The 22,204-nt window shown below is 39.2% G+C and overlaps 1 protein-coding gene and 1 pseudogene across 4 annotated transcripts in view; one reads left to right on the top strand and one right to left on the bottom strand.

Annotated features, from left to right (window-relative positions):
• Nucleotides 1-5,466: 5,466 nt before the first annotated feature.
• CHM (CHM Rab escort protein) overlaps nucleotides 5,467-22,204 on the bottom strand; it is a 209,884-nt gene continuing 193,146 nt past the window's right edge. For all 4 annotated transcript variants that reach the window (XM_008272993.5, XM_089324090.1, XM_089324088.1 and 1 more), the window contains 2 exons: nucleotides 21,998-22,158; nucleotides 5,467-8,706 (listed from right to left, as the gene is read on the bottom strand). In XM_008272993.5, coding sequence (XP_008271215.3) covers nucleotides 8,515-8,706; nucleotides 21,998-22,158 — 353 coding nt within the window. In that variant the 3' untranslated portion in view covers nucleotides 5,467-8,514. The remainder of the gene's footprint in view (nucleotides 8,707-21,997; nucleotides 22,159-22,204) is intronic.
• LOC127485095 (U2 spliceosomal RNA) lies at nucleotides 8,879-9,029 on the top strand (annotated as a pseudogene).

Below are 22,204 nucleotides of genomic sequence, written 5' to 3'. Positions count from 1 at the left end.
CACTTGGTACAGGCTACGTATGTCCATTCAAGGACTTTACTCTCAGTTAATTGTGATGTGTTATTATGCTAAATGGCTCTTTGTCTTAATGGGTCAGCTTGAGTAGGAACCTATGTAGTTCTTCAATATGTATTTGGAATAGAAGGAAGACCTGGTGTGAGGAAGTTAATCTAAAAGAAAAAGATAACGGAGTACTGTGGGAATAAAGAGCAGATGGCTGGTATCAGGAAGATATTTCTGAGATAAAGTCAGTAACATGTTGCATCCAACTGAAAGTGGGATTTGAGGTAGCATGGGGAGTTGTAATAATTAAACATTAATGTGTGTAAGCAAGATGAATAGATATTTTGATTCTACTGGATCAACCATTTTGAGTAAAAAAAAAAACCTCCAAATTTTAATTGATTTATCATTTGTTCCATTGGTAGCTTCATTCGGATAAAAATAAGTGGACTCAGCAGTAGCACTTCAGAAAGACTAGGCCATCTACTGCCCCATCAGTGATAACTGTTGAAAATATTTGACAATAGTTAAGCTTTACTGAGGTATAATTGACAAAAATGTATTTATTTTTACTGTGTACAAAGGGATGTTTATATATCTAGATATGTAGACATAGATATACATTGTGAAATGATCCATTGTGACTATAATTAGTAATAGTGTGTTGGGCATGCTAATTAGTTTGATTATAATAATTTTATAATTATTGATTGCCCATAGACTCATATATTTTTAATATAGGACAATGGCTGACTTTGTGGAAAATTGGGGCACAATGTATTATACAATGTATATTTTCAGTCTAGTTTCTGATAAAAAAAGAAGTAATTATATTCAACAGATCTCCATAGAGTAGTATCAGAAGCCCAATTATGTTCAGACACCAGGCAGATTTCATGTGTGGAAATTACTAGCAGCTTCCATGTTGCAACTTCTAAAAATTGCCCATATGAAAAATTTTAGAGGTTCAAAAGCATGAACATTTTATCATTGATATCTATCTAGTTAACAGTATAGTAATAAAATAGGCAAGTTGTAAGATTATAAATTTCCCTCACTCTGTAGTACTCAATAGTTATTTCATTTTTAATAGAGATATTATATAAATATGCTTATTCTTTCTGAACTTGCCCTTGTCCCTCACTTTGCTCAGCAGTTCTCTCTCTCTCTCTGCCACAGAACAAAGGTAATAAATTTAAAATGGTGATTTTCACAATCCACCGTTTCAAAACATTATAAGGCATACAAGACTAGATTGAATTCCTATAAGTCATCCTTTTCAGAAAGAGCTGTAAATTTCAGAAAATGTTGTAATGAAGATACTATGTACAGATTATTAATCAATCTTAGGATTTTGTCATTCAAAACATTTATTATGAAAAGTTTTTTTAAATATTTATTTACTCAAAAGTAAGAGTTGAGAAAGAAATCTTCCATCCACTGGTATAGTATCCAGATGACCACAACAGCAAGCACTGGGCCAGGCTGAAGCCAGGAACCTGGAACTCTATCCAGGTCTCCCATGTGGGTGGCAGGGGCCCAAGCACTTGAGCCACCTTTCTCCACTTTTCCCAAGCCATTAGGGAGCTGGATCAGAAGTGAAGCAGCTGGGACACGAATTGACCCCCATATGGGATTACGAGCATCACAGATGGTGGCTTACCTGCTATGCCACAATGCCAACCCCCATACTATGAAAAAGTTTAAACACAAAAATACAGACTAGAAATAAATCCTATATGTCATAACCTAGATTTAACCACTGTGACATTTTATTTATCTGTTTCTAAAATCTCTAACAATGTCTTTTTAAAAATTAAATGATCACAACACAATTAAAATTAATGCCTTAGTATCAGCTAATATGCAGGCAATGTTTAATTCCCTCTGAATATCTCAAAATGTTTTTTATTGCTTTTTAAATAAAAGGGGCAGACATTGTGGTACAGCTGAGGATACCCACATCCCATATTTTAAAGCCAGTTCAAGTACTGGCCCCTCTGCTTCCAATCCAGCTCACTGCTAGTGAGCCCGGGAAGCAACAGATGACGGTTGAAGTATGTGAGTCCTTGTCATTCATATGGTAGACTCGGAGTTCCTGGCTCCTGGCTTTAGATGGGCCCAGCTCTGGCTGTTGTGGCCATTTGGAGCGTGAAGCAGCAGATGCAAGATCTGTCTCTGACACTCTGCCCTTCAAATAAATACTTTTTTTAAAAAAGAGATTTTTTTTTTATTTGAAAGAGTAACAAAGAGAGGTAGAGCCAGAGAGAGAGGTCTTCCATCAGCTGGTTCACTCCCAAAATGACTGCAATGGCCAGAGCTGAGCCAATCTGGAACCAGGAGCTTCTTCTGGGTCTCTCACGCACCCGGATGCAGGGCCCCAAGGATGTGGGCCATCTTGTACTGATTTCCCAGGCCATAGCAGAGAGCTAGATTGAAATTGGAGCAGCAGGGACTCGAAGCAGCACCCATATGGGATGCCGGTGCTGTAGGCCCTTGCTTTAACCCATTGTGTCACAGCACCAGCCCATAAACTTTTTTTTTTTTTTGAGAAAAGATTTACTTTTTGAGTGGCAGAGTGACAGGGAGAGGAGAGAGAAATCTTCCATGTGCTGTTTTACTCCCCAAATGGCCTAAATGAATGGGACTGTACCAGGCCAAGGCAAGGAACTTCATCCGGGACTTTCATGGCTGCAGGGCCACAAGCACTTGGACCATCCTCTGCTGCTTTCCCAGGTATATTAGCAGGGAGCTGGATTGGAATTGGAGCAGCTGTAACTCAAATCCCCTCCATGGGATGTGGGCATTGCAGGTGGCGGCTTAACCCCTTAACTCGTTATACCACAGTGCTGGCCCCTAATAAATAACTTTATTTTAAAAAAATGAGTTTCTCAACTAAGTTCCAAACAAGGTCAATATATTGCAATCATCTGATGTCCCTAAAATCCCTCATAATCTGTAATAGTGCTCCCTATATTTTTTCCTGTTCCAATAGATAATAAAATTGAGTGCTTTCTCCTGTAGTATTTATTTCAGATACACTTTTTTCATTTCCTTAACATTTAAAAAAATTTGATGAACATGTAATAATGGCACATGCCTCTAGGGTACAGTGTCATACTGCATATACCAGTATACAACCTGTACCAATCAAGTCATCCTTGTAGAATTTTATACATTGTATTTTTGTGCTTGCATTTAACATATTCTCCTACACTCCTGTTGCCTATAAACTGGCAGTTAAATATAGAAGCTTGATTCAATTTCGGTTCAGTTTACATTTTATCTTGCTAGGAATTCTTCTAGTGTAATGCTATGTACTTCCTATTTCAACACACCATGAGACCTATAATCTCATTTTCTAGTTGCAGTGATTTTGAAACTGATCAGTAAATTCAGGTGATGTCTGCATCAACTTTTCAGCTAAAGCCACTGATAATCATTGCTTAGGTCCATTATTATACTGCTACTTGGTTTACAAAATGGTGATTTTTCTAATTATATCATGTCTCACGCATTAATTATAATTCTCAATATGAACTTTCCTTTAAGGCCTTGCATTGTGGCAGAGTGGGTCAGGCTGTCACCTGCTGTGCCAGCATCCCATATGGGTGCCGCTTCAAGTCTCAGCTGTTCCAGTTTGGATCTAGCTCCCTGGTAATGCACCTGGGAAAGCAGAAGAATGTGGCCCAAGTATTTGGACCTCTGTGCATGTAGGGGACCTGAAGAAGCTCCTTGGTCCTGGCTTCGGCCTGGTCCTGCCCTGCTCTGCCCATTGCAGCCATTTCGGGAGCGTACCAGCAGCTGGAAAATGTCTCTCCTCCTCTCCCTTTAACTCTGCCATTCAAATAATAAATCGCAGAAAAAGAACATTCCTTCAACAACCATTTGGATACCCTGAAGTATAGTCTTTACAGGAAAGGTAGGCTAACTGCTTCCTTCTCTTTTATTTATTAGTTTCTAGAATAAAGGGTTGGTGCCTTAGACATCTTGACAGCTGGTCCATGAGGCTCATTTGCTATTTTCAAGTATCATTATAAACTTCGGATGTTGAAATGGTCTTATCTCTGATCAACAGGAGTTGCTATTACATAGCTTTAAAATACTCCACAGTACCAAACTTTTAGGATAACACTCACATATTAAATTGGGGTGTCAGTGAAACCTCAAGAAAAATTACTTTTAAAGATAAAAATGCTATGTTGCTAATAATCAAAAGAGCAATGATTTGTAACATATAATAGAAATAATGAACAAAGAGCTAGGGTTTCATCTTTTCAAGCTGTAACAACACCCACTGAGTAGGCACACTCTTGATTTTCCATACATGAAAATTCTGAATAGAACAATTCACTGGTGCTTCTGGATCAGAAATAGTGTCCATCTCTAATGAATATTTCTTTTAGGGTCAACTGGCTCATTGATAGGAGGATTTACACATGCAAATCCTATTAACATTAATAGGAGTCACCAGCATAAATCCCCATGCCGTGATAGGCAAAAAGACCCTACAGTCTACCAGGACCCAAGTTCTAATGATTACCTGTCAAATGGTCCTAAGAGTCATCATTGCCAGAAAGAGCAGACGTGGCAACTTGTACAGCAAGGACATGTCATTGCAGCTCCACGGCTAAACTGTGCATCAGTGGAAAGAAAAGTGGCCTTCAAAATGTGACTTGTGTTAATTGCTATTTTTAAAAAGCCATCATTAAAGAAGAGAATTCAAACATATCGAAGCACTTGTTTAAAAAAAAAAGTGTGAATATTGTATGAACTCCAAGGTGCTTGAAGGATAATACAGCTACTTGTTTAAAAATTCAATTAACCTTATCTTTCTTAAACTTGATTTATTAATAATCTCATAGATAAATTGCCACTTTTAGAGAGTCCTGTTATCTTTTGAATGCATCCTGTCTGAAGAGCTTTGGAAACTACTTGGAACTGACAGAAAATGTCAGTCTGCTTTAATTATTTGATTCAAGAACAAATCATAGTTCAATGAATGATTTCTGCATAAAAAGAACATTAGCAGTCTGTTATCTATTGCAAGAAAGCTGTTGGGGACTCAAAACACCCAGAGAACATTTCAGGTTCTCATTCACTAAGGAAATCTGAAAAACATTTCAGATTCTCATCTTCTATGTGAGAAGTGAAAGAAGTCTGTAGGCAATCAATGCACTGCAAATCATAGCCCAACCTCACAGCCTCTACAGCACTGATTTCAAACAGAATAAGGTTCCATCTGCCTTTATTTGATATTGACATTAATGCTGGCAGCTAGAATAGTTTGCTAAAAACAAACAAAATAACCAAACCCATTGGTTAGAAATAAAACCAACTATACAGCCAAACAATTATTTATTTAAATAACAGTAAAACAAAAAATCAGGTCTAAGACAATCTTTAAGTGCTTGGCATATATACCAACTTTTAATATGTAAAAATTGGATACCACACCTGAAAGGCATTAAAAAGTCTTTATTTCCTCTGAATACTTACTGTTATACTGTGCAAATTTTGAATTCATATTTCATGCTTTTAAAAATACATATGAGAATTCAGAGTAAAAGACATTATTCAAAACCAATGCACATAAATAATTGATTTTCAAGAAAATGGTTTTAATTCCTGCTTGAAAGGATCATTATGATTTAGCAATCAAATCTCAACAATTTGTTTTTTGGAAGTCTATAGAAGTCTGTGAATCCAGGAATCTACAGTGGTGACAGAAGTTAATCATTAACATGGCCATTATCAGACAAAGGGTTGCTAATCTCAGAAATTACCACCATTCTAGAAGTTACTCTTTAACATAACATAGCCATCACACTATGGACAGCTAAATATCATAGGAGATGAGGAAAACTAATTCTATTTTCCTATAGAAAAATATAAATTATTATATATATGGTTTTCTGGGCAGGCACATCAACTAGAAAAAAAATACCATAGACAAGATTATTTACTGATTGTGTTATCAATCACTATACTGAATGGTTATTATCATTTTTGGTTAATAAACATGCATAACTAAACATTTTCAACACATACATCAAAATGTTTTAATAATAGCAGTTTTTAAAATTTTAAGTTAGATACAGAAAAGTTTGCATTATATACACCATTATTTTTATTCATATGATTTCAGGCTTAAAGTTTTATAGTAAAAGCAATTTTTTTTTACTTAAAACTGAAAACAAACATTTGCAGTAATTAAGATAGCTGAAAAGAAAGCTCTTAATTTCTATTACATTCTGAGGCAACAGGAAATATTTAAACTTCTCTAAGCAGTTGTATATCTTAATTCATCAATAATTTAATCATTATATTCAGGAGCTTTGAAACATTTCAACAGTATTTAATGACCTAGAGGAGAGATTCTGATGCTGGCTGATGTATGAGATGGGTACAATGTGGGCTGGCCCATGAGATCACAAAATATCTCCCTCATTGTTCTGCATATAGACAGCTGCAGTAAGGCTACCAGAATTTTTCTAGTTAAGCTAGGCCTACCCTGATTGTCTATTTACATAAATGTGTATGCTGCATCCAGGAGCCCTAAACTCTGAGACTATAATAAAGTATAATATCTTTATTGGTGCCACTTACTGCAACTGTATTCAGATTCAATAGTCTCTTCTAATGGAACCTTTTATATTGCTGGTATCAAGGGGCAGGACCAATGCCTGATATACTTACAGGTAAGTACTAGGCAGTTGGTGCATGCCTTAGCTAGGTTTCAGGAAAGATGATTTGACTTTTGATCTGCATAACTATAGCAAAGTAGGTTATAATGTGATTCTACTGTCCCTGATTTGTGTGACAATATAAAAGGGGAAAAGAGGGAAAGAGGGGGCTAAAGAGAGAGGAGAGGGGCTGTACACTGGGAGGCGGGGATAGGAGCAGCCCAAGAGGCTAGGAAGTTTTTCCTTCTAGATTCAGCCATTATCTGCAGGGGTTGGAAGGTGAGGCAAGAGCTACATTCCTTGGTTCTTCCATTTCTATGAATCTAGGACCCGGCACAGCTAGCTTCAAGACCTTCTCTGGAACCTGGTTAGGTCAGGGACTGGTTGAGCTGAGGTGTAAGAACTATGTGCTTTCCACTAGAGTCATGGCCCCTTGACAGATAATCCAGGCCAGAGCTTGCAACAAGAACCTTTGCTTATTTACTTACAGGCAGTTGCAAATCCAAACTATTGCTCAAAAAAAGTAGACCATCAGAGCTTGGCATTTGGGAAAATTTAAATATAGGCACTATCATTGTAAGTACAGTTGCTGATTGTACAGCTCTAACATTTTTATGTGGGGTGTATAGTAGGGTTTATCAACTGTCCTACTCTATTCAGAGTCCTTGGTGGTTTAAGGTTGACCTATCAGAAAAGGAATATGAAGAATTTATAGTGTTTCCCTTATAGGATTTCAAAACTATAATTCCATGTATTACCATGTTTACTGGTCTAAAAGACATTAAAACACTAATTTATGAAACATTTTCATTTAAGAAATTGAATGCAATAAAAACACTAATTTATCTTCTTGGGGAGTTGACAGCAATTTTTTGCTACATGAGATTTCTGACATTCATCCCCAAGCCAACAACAACAACAAAAAAAACGCAGAAACAACTTTCTTTCAGTAAAAGCATCCTAAGGATGGTACTATGTTTATCATTATAGTCATTGTCATACAGTAGGCAGGGTATTACTATTTCTATTTTTACATATGGAGAAACTGGAGCCCAGAAATTAAACAATTTGCTTAATATCATAAGCAGCAGAGCCAGGACTAAATTAGGTCTCTAGACAATTAGACTAGTATTCCAGGTAGTTGTCTGGACAGAATCTCCAAATACCAATGAGCCTATCCTAACCTCTCCTTCCATTCTTTCATTTCTTTATTATTGAGTTTACCCAGTGTGTAGATGATTCACATACAAATATCACAACTAATATTAAAAATACTACCAAGTAATGGACTTATGATTTATAAAAATATCCAAACATCCTAATATCTTCAATACATCTCAACAGAGAAAACAAATCTATTCCAAACACAGGCTAGGCTGCTGCCTGGATCATGATACTTGAATATGTACGCTTTCATCATTTATGTCATGATGCTCATATCCACAAAGGAAATGTGTTAGCTGATTCTGAAGCTGTGGCTTTCAAACCAAGGTACAAAGTGACAAACTAATGTGCTAACAGCACAGAATTACTGACAATGCATAGGACTGCTGTATTCCTGGGAATCACTCCATTTCTAATTTCATCTGCTTATATCACAGGTTTAACATATGCAAATTAATGTGCTTTAGAAATATTCTGTATTCTTGGAATGTCCTCTTCAAGACAAAAAATCCCCTTTAGGATTTCTATGACCTGTTTCTCCTTGTAATTCTATGTGTCAATTGGTCGCTGCTTTCTAATACTTCTCAAAACAGTTGCTCCATCAAGAAAACTGAGGCCAAGAGGATTTCAAAAGCAAGGTGTCTAGTTTTGTGTGTATGTGTTATTCAGAGGGTGCCTGTGGGTTTTCCAGGTTTGCACTTTCCTCCGGAGTCTCTGAGTTGGCCTCTGGTATGGCAATGGACTCTGAAGCCCCTGGTTGTGAACTGTCTCCATCAAGTATGATGTCTTCAGGATTTGGCGGGGGTGGACAGAAGTCTTCATTGGGGTAGATTTGCTGGAAAAGTGTTTCCGCCTGGCCAGGGTAAAAAGGACAAACTAGTTTTGAAACATCAACCTTAAACCTATGTGCATTTCTAGAACCATCTAAAAAAATTAGTGGTACACTTAAACATTTCGTTAACTGGATTGCAGCACCATACCAGCATATATAACCTTGTAAAAATCAGTTTTCAGATTCCTAGGACATTACTTCTCGGCCTTTTGGCTCAGATCAAGTGTAGAATCCTAGGATACTTCTCTCTCTAATTCTACACATGCATTCAGGCCCATTCTTCAAGGATGAGTGCTGAAAATTTAAGCATATTTCTTCTATATATCAAGAGAAATATAATTTTCCTTAATACTCTTTGTATAATTTCCCATAGAGCCTATTTATAACATTCAAACAGCCTAATTTAGCACATAATATTTTTAACAAGTCATTGGACAACACAAGACAATTCTTCATTATTTACCCAACTAGTTGCTTTTCTGATACAAATTCCCTCTGCTGAGGGCTTTAAGGAATGTAGCACAATGTTTAAGCTCATGAACTCTGAACATATGGCCTCAGTGCAAATGCTGGTTTGGCCACTTAGACAGCTATGTGATTTGGGGAAAGCTTATTCAACTTCTGAGCCTTGGCTTTCTCATCTATAAAATGGCATCAAAATAAGCTTCTATATATGGAAACTATTATTATTACTAATAAAAGTAAAAATGTTAAGATTTAAGCTGATCTTAGTATGGCAGGGTAAGAAAACAAAAAAGTAAATTTGATCTTAACTAAATACATACATATAAACACACATATTTATATATGGGGGAAGAACAGTACTTGAGGTAGATAGCATTGCTACTCTAAAACACAGTCCCACTTTTATTAGATGAATATACCTCAATGTCAAGTACAGATACTGCTATGCTAGAGAACTTACATTTTATCCTGCTGGTAAAAGGGAATTATTAAAGGTTTTAAGATATATTTACTGCTTTTTCCTTCTGTCTGATGTACACATAAGGTCATCCAAGAGTTGACAAACTTTGGCCCACAGGCCTAATTTAGACTGCTGTTTTTAGTAAATAAAATTTTATTCAAACACAGTCACATCCCCTCATTTGCTCATTCACTGCTTTTGCACTACAAGGGCAGAGTTGAATAGCTGTGAGAGAGACCATGTAGGCTGCCAAACCTAAAATATTCACGATCTGGCTATCAACAATTCACAAATATCAGGTGATATTTTTAAAATTATTTTTATTTATTTATTTATTTATTTGACAGATAGAGTTAGACAGTGAGAGAGACAGAGAGAAAGGTCTTCCTTCCATTGGTTCACCCTCCAATGGCCGCTGTGGCCGGCGCACCACGCTGATCCGAAGCCAGGAGCCAGGTGCCTCCTCCTGGTCTCTCATGTGGGTGCAGGGCCCAAGCACTTGGGCCATCCTCCACTGCACTCCCGGGCAACAGCAGAGAGCTGGACTGGAAGAGGAGCAACCGGGACAGAATCCAGTGCCCCGACCAGGACTAGAACCTGGTGTGCCGGCGCCGCAAGCAGAGGATTAGCCTATTGAGCAGTGGCACTGGCCTAATACACTTTCTAAAATACTCCTTGATGTTGCATTTTGGGCTGGTGTAGGTATTTTTTTTTTATTTTTTAAAGATTTATTTGAAAGAGTTACACAGAGAGCAAAGAGGCAGAGAGAGAGTGAGTCTTCCATCCGCTAGTTCACTCCCCAATTGGCTACAATGGCCGGAGCTGCATTGATCCAAAGCCAGGAGCTTCTTCCTGGTCTCCCATGTGGGTGCAGGGACCCAAGGACTTGGCTCATCTCAAACTACTTTCCCAGGCCAGAGTAGAGAGCTGGATCGAAGTAGAGCAGCTGGGACTCGAACTGGCGCCCATATGGGATGCTGGTACTGCAGGTGGCAGCTTTACCCGCTACACCACAGTGCCAATCTGAGGTGTTATTCTTTATACCTGGCATGTTTCAGTTCTCTGATTTGAATCTGGAATAGCTACTCATCTCTTATATCGTTCCATGTCCCTGACTTCTAGACAGAGCTTATTTGCCCTTCTGTGTTTCATCTAGACTTTGGATATTCTTATGCTAGTGTGTATAGCAGACTACACTGTCATTTGTTTTCATACTTTTCTTCTTTGCTAGATAGTGATTCCTCCAAGATGACAAGGACTTTTAGTTAACTCTTGATTCTTAGTACCACGCGTGAATAGAATATAATTTTATCATATATATGAAAGAACTTTTAAGACTGTATTATAAAAACACTGAGCATAGGTGGCCAGCACTGTGGTACAGTGGGCAAAGTCACTGCCTGTGATACTGACATCCCATATTGGCACTGGTTCGAGTACCGGCTGTTCCACTTCTGATCCATCTCCCTGCTAATGGGCCCAGGAAAGCAGTGGAAGATGGCTTAAGTCCTTTGGTGCCTGCACCCATGTGGGCAACCTGGATGAAGCTCCTGGCTTTGGTCTGGCCCAGTCCTGGTTATTGTAGCCATTTAGGAAGCAAACCAGTGAATGGAAGATCTTGCTGCCTCTCTGTTACTCTGCCTTTCATATAAATAAATCATTTTCTTTTTTCAAAAAACACTGAACATAAATATTATAATCATTAATACTACTAATTTTACTTCTATGCCAGTTCCTTTATGTTTATCATCCTGTCTGCCTATTGCTTCTTCCCTGTAGGAGAGATTTTTTTCCTAAACCCCCAGTCCTCATGGCTAGTTTCCTCTGTTTCCATATTTGCCCATCATTAACAACTTGCTTCCTAAGATCAACACTAGTTGCTAGCTACTTATTGATCTTTCTGTTACTTGTGTTCCAACTGGTGTGGAAGTCCTGTCTTCAGCCCATGGGCCACAGGCGCTCACTAAAGTCAATTTACTATAAGCCAGAATGTAGCCTTTCCCCTTTCTCTTTAACTGAGGAAGACTTCTCTAGAAGGTCTATCTTTTTTTTTTTTTGACAGGCAGAGTGGACACTGAGAAAGAGAGACAGAGACTTCCTTTTCCATTGGTTCACCCTCCAATGGCCGCTGCGGTTGGTGCACTGTGGCCAGCACATTGCGCTGATCCGAAGCTAGGAGCCAGGTGCTTCTCCTGGTCTCCCATGGGGTGCAGGGCCCAAGCACTTGGGCCATCCTCCACTGCCCTCCCGGGCCACAGCAGAGAGCTGGACTGGAAGAGGGGCAACCGGGACAGAATCCAGCACCCCAACCGGGACTAGAACCCGGTGTGCCGGCGCCGTAGGTGGAGGATTAGCCTAGTGAGCTGCCGCGCTGGCCTCTAGAAGGTCTATCTAATGAGTCTCAGTTTGCTGTATTTTGTTTGCCAACTACACCCAGTTCTAATCCCAAAATCCTCCTCCTCTTTTAAAACCATAAACTAGATCAAAGAGTGCTTAGTTTCATATGGTTAAAAACAATGTTAAAAGGCTAATTATTTGTGGCTTGCTTTCCTGATACTGCCAAGTACATAAAGGATACAATGAGTTATTTAAAACATCCTATGTTTATTTATCTACATAAATGAAAAATAAACACTTTGTCAGTCTAGCACTTTAATGTATTTAGGATGTATCCTGATACCCAGGTTGAAAGCATAGCACACTAGAAGAGTTTAGAAGTACTGGATCCAAGAGACTTGAATTGAAATCTTGGCTCAAAAACTTACTAGGTGTGTGACCACTGAATGAGTTATTTTGCCCCTTTGAGTCTTAGCTTCTTCATCTGTAAAACCAGAATGTCACAAACACTTACCTACTATGGTTGTTTTGAGAAACAAATAAGGTAATACACATGAGGTGCTAGGGATAAATGTCTGACACACAGACAATGCTCAAATGAAAATTTCCCTCTCCCACAATGGCATGAGAAACTGAATGGGACTATAATGTATGAACAACTTAATGGTTAATACAATTTATCAAGCTAACTCTAAACTTAAAAATGTACTGTGGGAGCCAGTGTTGTGGCAAATGGGGTAGAGCTGCTGCCTGCAATGCCAGCATCCCATATGGGTGCTGGATGGAGTCCCAGCTGCTCCAACTCTGATGCAGCTCCCTGCAAATGCCCTGGGAAAAGGAGTAGAGGATGGCCCACGTATTTAGGGCCCTGCCACCAGTGTGGGAGACCTGGATGAAGCTCCTGGCTTCAGCCTGGCCCAGCCCTGGCTGATGCAACCATCTAGGGAGTGAACTAGCAGATGGAAGATCTCTCATGTAACTCTTTCAAATAAGTAAATCTTATAAAAAACAAAACAAAACAAATGGACTGTGTACCAAAACAGTGAGTTGCTAATTTGTAGTACAAAGTAGTATTGTACATTGTTCTAAGGTCGCCAGCCCAAACTAACATAAGCTAATTTATTCAGTCTTGTTCTTATGGTATTGACAGTTCCTAATGCAGACCCATTTATTTGCTGCCTACAAGAAAGACATCTCACCAACAAAGAGGCATGCAGACTGAAGGTGAAAGGATGGAAAAAGATATCCCATGCTAACAGAAACAAAAAAAAGAACTGATGTAACCATCCTAATATCAGACAAAATAGACTTTAACACAAAAACTGTCAAAAGAGACAAAGAAGGGCACTATGCAATGATTAAGGGATCAATTCAATGGGAAAATGTATATGCACCCAATTACAGGGCACCTGGCCATTTAAAAGAAATGTTAATGGATCTAAAGGGAGACATAGACTCCAATACAATAGTAATGGGGGACTTCAATACCTCACTTTCAGCAATGGACAGGTCAACCAGAGAGAAAATCTGCAAGGAACAGCAGAGCTAATTGACACTATACATCAAATGGCCCTAACAGATATCTACAGAAATTTTCATCCTGCAGATACAGAATACACATTCTTCTTACCAGTGCATGGAAGTTTCTCTAGGATAGACCACATGCTAAGCCATAAAGCAGGTCTCAAAAAAATCAAAGCAAATTCAAAAAAATCAAAATGATACCACGCACCTTTTCTGATCTCAATGGAATGAAGCCTGAAACCAACAACTCATAAATCTTTAGATCACATGCAAACACATGGAGACTGAACATGCGTCTTAATGAACAGTGGGTCACAAAAGAAATAAAAAAAAATAAATAAAAAATTTTTGGAAATGAATGAAGACTACAATACATCACATCAAAACTGATGGAAATTTTTTGGACACAGGTACATAGTAGCTGCCCCAGCTTATGTGCACACATCCAGCAATTGTTGGGGTCACCCTCCACCTAGTCAGCAGGAGCACCCACAGCAATCCAAAAGCAACTGAAGTAGACAGTCTCCACTGTGCCAGCTGTATCCGCCTGACAACAGGAGGGGAAAGGTAACCATGCCTACAGAAGGGAAGTGCCACCTTCAGGACTCTTCTAGGTGCCCAGCAGAAATGTGAAGTGAGCAGGACTGTGGCTGGTAGGTATTGTGCATGCCTGTGAACCAGAGATCTTAGCAAAGAGAAAAATCAGTGTTCACCATTGACATTAAAACTGTTTGGGGCTGGCGCCGTGGCTCACTAGGCTAATCCTCCGCCTTGTGGCACCAGCACACCGGGTTCTAGTCCCGGTCGGGGCGCCGGATTCTGTCCCGGTTGCCCCTCTTCCAGTCCAGCTCTCTGCTGTGGCCCGGGAGTGCAGTGGAGGATGGCCCAAGTGCTTGGGCCCTGCACCCACATGGGAGACCAGGAGAAGCACCTGGCTCCTGCCATCGGATCAGCGCGGTGCGCCGGCCGCGGCGGCCATTGGAGGGTGAACCAATGGCAAAAGGAAGACCTTTCGCTCTGTCTCTCTTTCTCAGTGTCCACTCTGCCTGTCAAAAATAAAAACTGTTTGGAAGAACAAGACTTGATACAGTGGGCTGGAGCACACACAGACAGCAGCCCTGGGAGCATCCCAGTCCCCCTGAAGTTGGGACAGGCTAGCAGGGCGGAGTGGCTCCACTTGTACTCCTTGACCCTGAGAGCCTTGGGTGCTGAGACTGAGAAAACACAGTGGTTGCATGAGAGGAGACAGAGTGTAGCTGGGTTCTGGGCAACCACAGAGTGTCGTGGCACACTCTCAGAGCTCCTTGGTTGCCAAGAGCAGTTTACAGCAGAGGGAATGGTGCTCACAGGAACAACTGTGCAGATTGTATGTGCAGTTCATATGGTGACGTGGATGAGTGAACACACCTGGGCATTCCTCAGCTTGGAAGAGGAGGAGTGGTTGCACCAACAGAGGTGGTAACTCCTCTCTATCCAGTGAGCCAGAAGAAAGCTATTTGGGTGTTACCCCAGATACCTGCCCCATCCTGGAACAATAACCAGAATGCCATGGCCATAACTCACAACACACCTATTGGTATTCAATGAAAGCATACATATTCCACTAAGCCACAGAGGCATAGTTCAAAGATAAAAAGCCATCAGAGTAAAAAAAAATCCACAAATGTCTACAAATAAATGCAAAAATTCAAGAAAGAAGAATAAGGAAGACAGTATGACCTCCACAAAGAAGTACAAAAACATTTCAATATTAGAATGTGAAGATGAAGAGATTGAGGAAATGCCTGAAATGGAATTAAAAAAAAAAAAAAACTAGTTATAAGATTACTCAAAAGTAATCAGAAACAAATCCACAAGCTAAGGAAAACCGTATATGAGATGAATGAAAATTTAAGAGAAATCAAAATGAAATACTAGAAATGAAGAATTCAATAGATCAAATAAAAAATGCAGTGGAAAGCAGAGTTTGTTGAGGCAGAAGAAATTTTAGTCAGACCAATAATAAGAAGAAAAAATTAGAAAACCGAAAAACAGTGTTGGAGATATATGGGATACTATCAAATGACTTAACACATGTGCCTGAAGGAGTGGAAAAGAGAAGGGAATAGAAGGCCTACTTAGTGAAATAATTAGAGAAAATTTCCCTAACTTGGAGAAAGAAAGGAGCATCCATATACAGGAAGCACACAGAACTAACAGATATGACCAGAAAAGATCTTCACCATGACAAACAGTACTCAAACTTTCAAAGTAAAGCATAAAGAAAAATACTCTAAAATATGCACGAGAGAAACGCCAGATTACCTTCAGAGGATGTCCAATTTAAACTCAGAGCTGACTTCTCATCAGAAACCCTACAGGCTAGAAGACAACAGCAAGATATAGTCCAAATCTTAAGAGAAAAAAATTGTCAACCCAGAATACTATAGCCTGCAAAGCTCTCATTTATGAATGTACGTGAAATAAAGACCTTCGACAACAAACAGGAATTGAAAGAATTTGTCATTATGCACCCCGCCTTACAAAAGAGTATCTATACATGGAAAAAACAGAAAGAAACCCACCATCATGAAAGAACGCAAAGAGAAAATCCCCCAGTAAAAGTACAAAAGAAATCCAAGATAAACAATAGGAATATTCATGGAAAGATGGCAGGGCAAAGTAGTTACTTATCAATAGTTACCTTGAATGTAAATGGCCTCAAGTCTCCAGTTAAAAGATAGACTGGCTGAATGAATTAAATACAAGACCCATCTATTTGCTGCCTACTAGAAACACACCTCACCAACAAAGATACATGCAGACTGAAAGTGAAGGGACAGAAAAAGATATTCCATGTGAATGGAAAAAAAGGGGGGAGTGTAGCCATCCTAATATTGGTCAAAATAGACTTTAACACAAAAAAACTGTTAAAAGAGACAAAGAACACTATGTAATGATTAATGGTGGTAATTATAATTAATGGTGGATCAATATAACAGGAAGCTGTGACTATAATAAATGTATACACATCCAATTATAGGGATCCTGGGTATTTAAAAGATGTTAACAGATCTAAAAGAAGACATAGACTCTAATACAATAGTAATGGGGGGGGGCACTGTGGCATAGCAGGCAAAGCTGTTGCCTGCAGTGCCGGCATCCCATATGGACGCTGGTTCGAGTCTCAGCTGCTCCACTTCCAATCCAGCTATCTGCTATGGCCTGGGAAAGCAGTACAAGATGGACCAAGTCTTTGGGCCCCTGAATCCACATGAGAGACCTGGAAGAAGCTCCTGGCTTTAGATCGGCACACCTCCAACCACTGTGGCCAATTGGGGAGTGAACAGCAGATGAAAGACCTCTCTCTCTCTCTCTCTGCCTCTCCTCTCTCTGTGTAACTCTGACTTCATATAAATAAATAAATCTTTTTAAAAAAAGCTACAAAGACACCTTTCTTTTTCTTTTTTCTTTTTTCTAGGCAGAGTGGACAGTGAGAGAGAGAGACAGAGAGAAAGGTCTTCCTTTGCCGTTGGTTCACCCTCCAATGGCCGCCGCGGCCGGCGCGCTGCAACCAGCGCACCACGCTGATCCGATGGCAGGAGCCAGGAGCCAGGTGCTTTTCCTGGTCTCCCATGGGGTACAGGACCCAAGCACCTGGGCCATCCTCCACTGCACTCCCTGGCCACAGCAGAGAGCTGGACTGGAAGAGGGCAACTGAGACAGAATCCAGCGCCCCGACCGGGACTAGAACCCGGTGTGCTGGCGCCGCTAGGCGGAGGATTAGCCTAGTGAGCCGCGGCGCTGGCCTAAAAGACACCTTTCTTAAAAATAGTAATAGGGGACTCCAATACCCCACTTTCAGCAATGGAGAGATCAACCAGACAGAAAATCAAAAAAGAAACCACAGAGCTAATTGACACTATGGACCAAATAGACCTAACGATTATCTACAGAAATTTTCATCCTACAGTTGCAGAGTACACATTCTTCTTAGTAGTGCATGGAACTTTCTCCAGGATAGACCATATATTATGCTATAAAGCAAGTCTCACTAAGTTCAAAAAAATCAAAATCAAACCATGCACCTTCTCTGATCACAGTGGATTGAAGCTTGAAACCAACAACTCAAGAATCTCACAAACATATGCAAACAAATGGAGACTGAACAACATGTTCCTAAATGAACAGTGGGTAATAGAAGAGAAACTAAAAAATTTCTGGAAACGAATGAAGATGACAATACCTCAAATCAAAACTTATGGGATGGGGCTGGCACCATGGCATAGTAGGTTAATCCTCTGCCTGCAGCACCAGCATCCCATATGGATGCCAGTTCTAGTCCTAGCTGCTCCACTTCCAATCCAGCTCTCTGCTATGGCCTGAGAAAGCAGTATAAGGTGGCCCAAGTCCTTGGGCCCGTGCACCCACATGGGAGACCGGGAAGAAGCACCTGGCTTCGGATTGGCGCAGCTCTGGCTGTTGCGGCCATTTGGGGAGTGAACCAATGGACGGAAGACCTTTCTCTCTGTCTCTCCCTCTCACGGTCTGTAACTCTACCTCTTAAATAAATAAATAAAATCTTTAAAAAAAGAAAACTTATGGGATACAGCAAAAGCAGTGTTAAGAGGGAAGTTTATAGCAATCAGTGCCTACACCAAGAAACTGGAAAGTCACCAAATAAATGAGCTGTCAGTGCATCTCAAGGACCTAGAAAAAAAAAACACACAACAAACCAAACCCCAAATTAGTAGGAGGAAATAAAAAATTAAGGAAGAAATAAGAAAATTGAAACAAAAAAATACAAAAGATAAATAAAATGAAGAGCTGGCTTTTTGAAAAAAATCTTTACTTAATGTATGCTAAACTGATCTTCTGTATATAAAGAGAATCGAAAATGAATCTTGATGTGAATGGAAGGGGAGAGGGAGTGGGAAAGGGGAGGGTTGCGGGTGGGAGGGACGTTATGGGGGGGAAGCCATTGTAATCCATAAGCTGTACTTTGGAAATTTATATTCATTAAATAAAAGTTAAAAAAATAAACAAAATTGACACATCAGCCCAACTAACCACAAAAAAGAGGGAGAAGACTCAATTCAACAAAATCAGAGATGAATAAAGGAAATGTAAAAACAGACACCAAAGAAATAAAAATAATCATCAGTAATTACTACAAAGAGCTGTATGCCAACAAATCGGGAAACCCAGAAGAAATGGATAGATTCCTAGACACATACAGCCTACCTGAATTGAGCCACGAAGACACAGAAAACCTAAACAGACCAATAACCAAGACGGAAATGCAATTAGTAATAAAGACCCTCCCAACAAAGAAAAGCCCAGGACCAGATGGCTTCACAGAAAACCTAAACAGACCAATAACCAAGACGGAAATGCAATTAGTAATAAAGACCCTCCCAACAAAGAAAAGCCCAGGACCAGATGGCTTCATTGCTGAGTTCAACCAGACATTTAAAGAAGAACTAATTCCAATTCTTTTTAAGCTATTCAAAACAACTGAAAGGAAAGGAATCCTCCCAAACACCTTCTATGAAGGCAGCATCACCTTAATTCCTAAAGCTGAAAAAGATACAACAATGAAAGTGAACTACAGGCCAATCTCTCTGATGAACACTGACACAAAAATCTTTAACAAAATACTAAAATACAAAAATCAGCATGTGAGATAGTTATCTGTACAACCCCAGGTTTACTGCAGCTCAGTTCAAAATAGCTAAGATATGGAATCAATCTAAATGCCCATCAACTGAAGACTGGATAAAGAAATTAGGGGATATGCAAATCATGGAATACTACACAGTCGTAAAAAAAACTGGAAAGTATTATACTCAGTGAAATAAGCCAGTCTCAAAAGGAAAAATACCATGTTCTTCCTGAACTGTGGTAACTAATAGAGTACCTAAAAGGTAATCTATAGAAGTGAAATTGTTATTTTTGGGATGTAATGACTTTGAACAGTCCTTGTCTTGACTGTTGAGAAACATTTTTTTCATATTATTTCCTGAACTCTTTACTTAATAGAGTTGATCTTATTATGTGTAAAGTTAATTGAAAATAGATCTAAGTAAAAAATAAGAATGTGGATAAGAGAGGGAGGAGGAAGAAAGGTGAGAAGAATCACTATGTTCCTTAGTTTGTATTTGTGAAATGCATGGTTTGTGTATCTTAAAAGGTAAAATAAATAAGTAAATAAAAGATCATTGTTGAACTAAAAAAAGGATGATGTACTAGAGTTAGAAACCAGGTTACCTGATTAAACTGTCCATTTACAAAGATTATCAAGGCCCTTTAAAATATGTATAACATTTCTCCCAAAACTAACCTAAGAGTTTAAAAGCTACGTGACAAATTTAAAACTATTTACATTTAATAACATGATAATTACTACCAAATCTAGCTTATACTGTTTTCTACTGTGATAACACTTTACCCCTGAAGGTTATCTACTTGGGAAGCAAATTATCTCATAATAGGCCAGCACTGCGGCTCACTGGGCTGGTCCTCCGCCTGCGGCACCGGCATCCCAGGTTCTAGTCCCAGTTGGGGCGCCAGTTCTATCCCGGTTACTCCTCTTCCAGTCCAGCTCTCTGCTGTGGCCCGGGAAGGCAGTGGAGGATGGCCCAAGTCCTTGGGCCCTGCATCCACATGGGAATCCATGAGGAAGCACCTGGCTCCTTGCTTCCGATCGGCACAGCATGCCAGCAGTAGTGGCCATTTAGGGGGTGAACCAACGGAAGGAAGACCTCTCTGTCACTCTCTCTGTCTAACTCTGCCTGTCAAAAAAAAAATTATCGCATGATAAAATTATCCCTTAATTACAATCATTTAGCAAACAGTTTAGATCACATTTAAGACTTGTATAATAAGCCGTTATTGAAGGGGCCTTTCAGTTTGGTTTACAAAAATAAATACATATGCAGGGATAAAAATGACCTAAGTTACCTGGCTAAAAACTTCTTCGCAATTTTTGCTTGCAAAAAATTAGATCAAAGTAAAAATGAGTTGTTCATTTTGAAGATTCTGAACCATCCTGAATTCCTTTAAACTCATAGAATGAATGGTGATTGAAAATGTAACTTCCTGCTTTTGTCTGATGCCATTGACTGAGCATGATTCTCTAGGATCATCATTAGACCCTGAAGATGAGACATAGAGAATTTTGGCCATGCTTATGATTCAAAGCTTTGCTACTATGATTACCAATTAAAAGTCCAAGAAGGACATTTCTATGAGATCTCCAACAATGGTGGCAATCAAAGTTCTACCTGTGGTCTTAGAACAACATTGAATTACCCATTGTGTAATTCAATAGACAGATGTGCTAGCTCTACCTGTGAAGGTTAGATTTTATCCTCAAAAAGATTTTCTGATTTTTCCTTACTTATTTTGGTTTAAGATTTTGACATCCATGCATATGAAGGTTTTTTTTTAAAGTTCAAGGAAAATTCCTATTTAAAAATAAACACTGTACGGATTTCAAAATGGTCTGTACCAAAATAAACTTATCTTTCAATATCATTTTCCATGAACTTTGTGAAGTCCTCTCAGATATTCATATACATCTTCAGCTTAATGGAATCATAGTTCACTTTTGGCAGCTTATATTAGCTTATACCTCTTCATTGCCCTGCCCAAGAACACTGCTACAAATTTCCACCTTGATTTCCCATATTGCTCAGTGGCTGTAAGAGCAGCTCTTTTGTGACACTGGCTTTTGTCAAAAACATTAATAGAATTGTGTTGTAAGAAACTATGTTATTCTTTTCCAAGATAAAAAAAAATCATTAAGACCACTGAAAAATTTTATCTTGCACGACTTACTAATTATACCCTACTTGAAGAGACAGAAGTTTGTATATTTCAAAACTATATACCAGGAGCTGGTGCTGTGGCATAGCAGGTAAAGCACCGCCTGTGGCACTGGCATTCCATGAGTCTTGGCTGCTCTACTGCCAATCCAGCTCCCTACTGATGCACTCAGGAAAGCAGTGGAAGATGGCCCAAGTGCCTGGGCCCTTACACCCCTGTGAGAGACCCAGAAGAAGCTCCTGGCTTCAGATCAGCCCAGCTCCAGCCACTGCAGCTATTTGGGGAGTGAACCAGTGGATGGAAGCTCTCTCTCTCTCTCTCCCCCTCGTTTTCTGCTTTTCAAATAAATAAATAAATCTTAAAAGAAAAAAATATGTATACCAATAGACCAACTGTTTAAATGAGAAGCAATGTTTCTTTAGAATATTGGCATTATAAATTCATTTTTATGACTATGTATTTCTAACATCTTCCATTCCTACTCTTGTAGTGGAACTCATTAATAATCTCTTATACTTCATCATTACATTTAGTGAAAATATATGACAGTATATTTAAAAGAGGTTTGCAGTTTATAGGAAAAAACATTTAAGGGTCAATTGCAGATATTATTAAATAAGTTATTTTTCTAGTCTCTTTTCGCTCATTCCAGAAACAGAACTCACTTTTCCTACATCCCAATTTATTACTACAAAACTGGAGAAACAACAGCCTTACCTGTTTGACTGCGTTATCATTCCCTAAAGCACAGTCTGGGCCAGAGCAGACATAAACGTTGGATGGCAAATCTTTATAACAATTCCTGTCGATGTCTGAAGAATCTCGCATATTAAAGTAAAGAGCCCATAGAATTCTTGGCTTTTCAACTTCTTCCTTTTCTGAATATAGAAATAAATTTGATTACATTGTAAAACACAATACGCT

The sequence above is a fragment of the Oryctolagus cuniculus genome, chromosome X, assembly GCF_051225735.1.
Source record: "Oryctolagus cuniculus isolate XC-2025 breed Fujian yellow rabbit chromosome X, ASM5122573v1, whole genome shotgun sequence".
Taxonomy (NCBI): domain Eukaryota; kingdom Metazoa; phylum Chordata; class Mammalia; order Lagomorpha; family Leporidae; genus Oryctolagus; species Oryctolagus cuniculus.
This window is presented reverse-complemented; position numbering and strand designations above follow the sequence as displayed.